At 29.5% G+C, this 7,044-nt stretch overlaps 1 protein-coding gene across 1 annotated transcript; it reads left to right on the top strand.

Annotated features, from left to right (window-relative positions):
* Positions 1 to 3,936: 3,936 nt before the first annotated feature.
* Positions 3,937 to 5,342, top strand: HELRODRAFT_166874 (hypothetical protein; the record flags this gene model as incomplete). The annotated part of the gene is made up of 3 exons (XM_009012061.1): positions 3,937 to 4,173; positions 4,728 to 4,809; positions 5,215 to 5,342. The coding sequence occupies 3 exons, from the start codon at positions 3,937 to 3,939 to the stop codon at positions 5,340 to 5,342; spliced, it is 447 nt and encodes a 148-aa protein (XP_009010309.1).
* Between the last annotated feature and the right edge of the window lie 1,702 nt (positions 5,343 to 7,044).

Genomic DNA, 7,044 nt, shown 5'->3' with positions numbered 1-7,044 from the left:
GTATGCTGAAGAAAGCATCCCATGTGTTCAAGTTAGTTATATTTATGTCATCAGTTACACAAGGAAGCAATTCACATCATCATTGTACATTGCAACATTCTTATCTATACAAAAAATATAAAATGCATTCAACAATATTCCATGTATTTTATTAAAACTTAGAAAGGGCATAATGACATTGTGAATAATAAACCCTGCTTAGGACTGGGATCATCATCATCATACCAATCACCATTACAAGTAGAGTCAATTTTATATTAATGCTTAACAAGTTAACTAAATTGGCATAATCAAGTTTTTATATGAAATACACATCAAGTATTTAATGTAACAAATAAATTAACAGAAAAATTTCTGGAAAAGTTTAAAAAAATTAGAACATATGACTCTGATCAAAAATTATTCGCGTTGACACTGCATTTGTATGGGCATAAGGCATATGATTATCTTTGGACAAATGGCTTACATCTTCCTCACACTAGGACATTAAGAAAGTAATCTTGTCATACCTGTTCAATAATTTTAATAAGATTGTTTTAAATAACTATTCTCAATGTCATTTTATTAACACTACATTAAAAGGTGGCTACAAAACATTAATGGTATGCCTGGGGAGATTTCTACAAACCTTATTGACTAATGGTGATGGGGATCCTCTGGAACTGTAGGATCATGACATTCAATCCAGTCATGGATTGAGAAATCAATCCTTGATATATTTGATAACAAACATTTATTATAATATAAGAATGAAAAAAAGATGTAGGTGTAAGGCAAAATCTTACTGGAACTATTATTTTTAGCAATTTATGATTTATTTTTTTATTTATGACTTTATCCATTTTCAATGATACCGATATTTTTAATTATTATTATCCAAATTATACTCATGCCTATATAAATTAATTTGATTGTGGCTATTTCTATGCTTAATTATTTTATTTACTTGCCATAGGTATACACAGTATTTAATAAATTAATGATAATAATTAATAACACAACATTCTAAGTGCAACAACAACAACATTAGATGACATTTTCCCCGAGATCGGGGGTTGCCGTTTGGCTACAGATGATGAAACCGAAATGCCCCTCGATGCCATCCACATCTGTCACTCGCCTCAGTATATATAAAATAAAATAAATTAAAAGTACAATTTTTACAAACCTCATTGGTTATGGTGATGGGGATTCTTTAAAACTAAATGATCATGATCTAACAAGTCATGGATTGATGAATCACTGGAATCACACATTATCTTTAATAAATTTAATAACAACATGTACCACAATTTAAGAATGGGGAATATTTTGTAAAACATTAAATGAAAAAAATTTAGTTTGAATCACTCATAATGAATAAATTTTAAATTAAATTGCAAGTTAGCTTGGGGAGTTTGAAGCTTGAATTGAACAAATTACAAAATTGTTTATTTTATAAAATTGATTGATAAGTTGTTTAATATATTTATTTAATTTAGTATATTTTTTATTCCCAAACCTAAGCATTGTAAATAAAAATTTTAAAACCAATCAAGCAATAGAATTTAGGATCTTAGGAACAAGTGCTGTTAGTCGTTAGTGTAGTAGTTGGTAGTTTCTAGTAGTTTAATCTGTTAATGTTCGTTAGTGTTATCTGTTATTTATTTCAATTAGTAATTAGAATCAGTAGAGTTTAGTTTCAGTTTAATTATTAGAGTTTAGTAATTTAATTACTAATTAGTCGTCGTTTAGTGTTGTTACAGTTAATTAATGAGTTAATTAAGTGTTGTTGGTGGTTCACAAAAAATTTTTTTTATTTAAAATACAAAAAGATACTTAACCGTCATACAGCAATATCTATCCAAAACAGCATCTAGTATCACCTTTTAAAACATTTTGAAATTTTAAATAAAAGCAATATTCCGAAATTAGTAAATATACGATCGTAACTTTTGACTTGGACGATAAAAAATCACCCTCCAATTTCCCTCCGGAAGTAAGCTCCTTGTTCGACCGTCAAAAATGAGCGAAGGCCGTTATATTTATTCTAATTATATGGACTTGCCATATCCATCATATATATCCTGTTTATTAAAATTAATTTTTCTTCGACGTTTTTCGTTCTATGGATCAAGATTTTTAGCAAAAATTTATTTTAACCGATGTATGAATATTAGGGATGCACCGGATTTAAGTTTTCCAAATTCGGCCGGGGCCGGACTTAGTCGGATTTGGCCTGATTTTAGTTACCATTTTACATCCGTTAAAAAATACTCACATTTACGGTTATCTACATGTTGAACATCAAAAAATAACACCAAGTAAATAGTTAATTAATTCAAATATATAAATAAGTTGTCTAATATGCCAAATTCTATACACAAGATTAGCTTATTATTTATGCATAACCCGTGTTATAGCATAAAGAAAATTGTCCAGCTCATCTTACAATTAGTGATGTTTTAATTATGTGTCATGTATGCCTAGCCTAACCTTTAACATACCACGTTCTTAAATTATGCGCTTATGTATATATATATATATATATGTCTATATATATATATATTATGTAGCTATATGATTCAATATATACAATTATATAGTATATACACGTGCACAAGTTCTTTTACACAAAGATCAGCTCATAATTTATGCATAACCCATGTTATAGCATAAAGAAAATTGTTTAGCTCACCTCACAATTAGTGATGTTGTTATTATGCGTCATATAGCCTATGCTTAGCCTTTAACTTATTGACATAAAATTAATTGAATTCAATAAAAAATTTTTCTATTTATAACATTTTTAAATGTTGTAGATCCGGATTCGGCCGGATTTGAAAAATTGCCGGATTTTGGCCGGGGCCGAATTTCGGTGCATCCCTAATGAATATATATATATATATATATACATACTTATATGTATATGAGATTTTCCATATCCATTATATATATCGATAATGTAAATCAGTAGATATAATATATTTTTAACTGAATAACAATTCAAACTTAACGGCCTGAAATTGTTTTTATAATTTAAATGGGTTTTAAACTTTTATAAAATTAAAAAAATCGTTTTAAACCTTTCAAAATACGAAAAATTATAAAAAAAACACGAGTATTCGCTGACAAAGACAGCCATTTATTTACAAATGCAATGCAGTTAAGTCCTAAAAAAGTGACTAAACTCACCCATTATAAAACAACGTTTTTTTCTTTTTATATATAGCTCAATGGTAAAAATTATTGCTCCATTTTAATTTTCTAACAAAGACAATTACAGTTCTACTACCTAAAAAATAAGTAGTATACCGCAGGCGTTTGCAATTGTTGGATGCCCTTTTTGGTTCAGAGAGGATCGCAAGATGTTTGTTAAATATATCAGGAAGCGCTGTTGAACATTGCTTTTATAAACTATTTGATTGACGGATTGCTTGATTGATTAGTTGATTGATTGATTGATTGATTGATTGACTGACTGACTGACTGAATGATTGATTGATTGATTGATTCATTCATTCATTAATTGATTGATTCATTCATTTATTCATTGATTGGTTCATTGATTTATTGATTGATTTATTGATTCATTGATTGATTGATTCATTGATTCATTGATTCATTCATTCATTCATTCATTGATCGATCGATCGATTGATGTGACGCCCCTGCCTTGTTTCCATTATCTAATACAGTCTGCAAATTAAAAAAAAAAATAAAATTTTATTTCAACATCAGATAAACTAAACATTAAATAAACATGGATTTTATTTTACTCTCTAATTGTTTCATAAAAATCCGTGTTGCCACGACTGGCCACAACTCAAATTTTTATGCAACTTCCAAAGCAAGCTGATAAGCCATGAACGGTAATTAGCACCATTCAAAATGGTTTTGTAAATGTTGTTGGTTGAAATAGGTTCTGTGACTTCAAATTAACTTGGTGAAGAAAATATGACTGTCGATCCTCAAAAAGTTTTCTTCATAGTCAATGATGCTGGTCAACCGACGCCAGTTCAGTTTTTGAAAAATGGCATCCCTACTTTAATTAGTGTATCAAATCCAATTGTTTCTCGACTTCATCAAGGCCGAATATCTGGTGAAGGAGTCCAATTTTATAACGAAAACGGAGAAATTGACTGTGGTGTTCAAGTAGATACATATATCTTTTTTGCAGATGAAGATAACAAGGTTCGATCTTTTCTTTTTTCCAGTGTTTATATGTTAATAATTATGTTTTGTTGAAGATATGTTATAGTTATGTTATGTTGTGTTAATTGTTGTGTTATTGAATATATTATATATATATATATATATATATATATATATATAGTTGTGTTATGTTCAATATAGTTAATATATCTTTTAGTGTTTGTCCTTTTGATTTTTTTTGTGTTGAATGTTGGCTGACTTTATTTTTTTTTTTGTTTTATCATTTTACAAAATGCTAAATATTAAAAGCTCAAAGGCTGCACATTGAAGACAACATGCCAATAACATTTTTCAGTGCATGTGGATCTCTATATGATATATATATTATATATATATATATATATATATATATATACTAGCTACATTTTTATTATATATACAATTAAAAAGTCAATTGGTGTTGTTAACCATAGTGATAGATAGATAAAGCAATGATATGCAGTCACTTATACAATTACATAGTTGTTTGTTTATTTTTTATCATTTTAAATGTCAATTCTTTTTCTCCAAAATTTCATATTTGCAATTAAAAGTTTTCAAAAATCTCAAAGTTATGCAGACATTATGACGAACCTGTGGTGCATCTGCTAACAGTGGCACATTGTGTGATCACAAGTAGGTCACTGAGTCATAAAGCAAATGATATAACAATAGAAGCAAGCTTATTGATGACTATAATAATAAAATTTAAAAACATTAAAAATTCATTTGATACTTCTAAAAATCAATAAAACATACAAATAATTTTTAAAGTTGCTTTTAACTTATCATATTCCAAATTGGTTGAATTTGATGGGACCAAGGATATAGCATTTATTGTTAGAGATGCCCCTAATTTTATTTTTTGTGAAATAAAATTGATAAAAATAAACAAAAAGGTGGGATATGACATTGTACTACTGTGTAGTAACTCTTCTGTTTAAAAATTTTTATTTTCTTTCGCAGAATATTTTAAAGTATGATTGTTCCATGTGTATGCTACGTTTTTGTATAAGAGTATTTACAAAAATTGCTAAATAGACATTTTGACAAAAGGACATTTGGCCAAAAGGGCATTTTGTCAAAGAGATATTTTGCCAAATGACATTTTGCCGAAAAGACATTTTTCCAATGGAAATTTAGAACGTTTTATATGGGGTTGTGATTAGGTCATGGTGTTTCACGTTATCTTATCGGGTTCGAAAGCATGCTACGCCATATGATGGATGTTATGCACCTTGCATGAATAATGCGATGATAACGAGTGTGCAGGCCGCCTGGAAAGCTGTTAATTATTTTCAATCAATCAATTAATATTTATATAGTGCCACTTCCGTGTTGTTCAATGGCACGATTCAAACGACGTGCACAAGTGCACGCTAATCACTGCATTATATACACATATATAATAACTTTGACATATGGCTTGGTTTTGAATCTGATTGCGCAAACATCACTGACCAGCACTCTAACTACTACGCCATAGCTGCGTTCAAATTGCATAACATCATATTATACTGCATAATAAAGGAAAACTAGTTTACAGTTTTCAATATTTCAAGCATATTTAACTATCTAAATTGAGACTTCAACAATGCTATGCCACAAGCGTATTGATATTATATTTTCAAGTCAAAATATTTTTTTAAACCAAAATCATAATATAATAATAAGAGACCTAATTAGAAAATATTATTCTTATAAATTTTTTTTAGAATATAAATATTATTTTTCTAAAAACTCCACCACTGGGGCTGCAATCCAGGTAAAGAAGGAGGGTTGACAGGAGCTTGTAACACTGTTTTAAAAACGCTACAAACAAGATGGTAAACACAACAGCAAATAATCATACCGGCTCGGCCGTCGCCCGGGACAACAAGGACCGCATTGCAGCTTTGGGGACTAGGAGCTACATTGAAAAGTTTGTTACTGAGTCCCAAAGAGGTAAAAGGAAGATGAAATTCACAGTTGGAATTTGGAATGTGAGGTCACTGGCAAAAAAGAGCTTGAGAGGTTTAGATATGATGTGATTGGTTTGTGTGAAGTTAGATGGACAGGAAGTGGAGAATTGGAAAACGGAAAACTGTTATGGTCAGGCACAGAAACCGAGCATATTCATGTAGTTGGAATGATTCTTGGAGAGAATGCAAGAAGAGCATTAATTGAATACAATCCGGTAAATGACAGGCTGATGTATCCCAGATTTAAAGGATATCGTAGAGATATTATTGTGATAGTTGCTTATGCTCCAACAACAAATCATTTGGATGATGAAGGTGAAACGTTCAACGAACAACTGGAAAAAACATTGAAAGCATTACCGAAGAAAGATGTCAAGATCATTGTTGGGGACTTGATTTAATGGAATAACAATAGCTTGAAGACTGTTGGACTTCAACACTGGCGTTGAAAATATAGAGATCTTTTGAAGTTACAGCATTGATGTTACTAGTAACGAACGTCAAAGGTTACAACACTATTATGGATCATAAGATCAATAAATTTGTGGGCATTATCAACTTACAATGAATGTCAATACCAGCCTTAATATCGCTCTATTACAGCTTCATTTTTCCGCATTTATCGTACTGTAATTTTATATTCCTATTTGATTCACCGTCTTCGCGTCAAGCAAAGAGATTTTATTCAGAATATTATATATCGAATATTTTATATTTTTAATTTGTTATTTTAACTCCGCTTTAAAGCGCAGTTAAAATAACAAATTAAATTATTATTTCTACGGCGTTACCAAGAACGCCTGGTTAGTTTACAATTTTTATTTGTATTTGCATGTATAGGTTTTAAATTTATATTTTTATAGATAAACAATTTAATATAAAATTTTACCATGCTACATTAGGTAATTTT

The sequence above is a fragment of the Helobdella robusta genome (assembly GCF_000326865.2).
Source record: "Helobdella robusta unplaced genomic scaffold HELROscaffold_10, whole genome shotgun sequence".
NCBI lineage: Eukaryota > Metazoa > Annelida > Clitellata > Rhynchobdellida > Glossiphoniidae > Helobdella > Helobdella robusta.
Note: the sequence above shows the minus strand (reverse complement) of the source record. Positions and strands in the feature narration are given on the sequence as shown.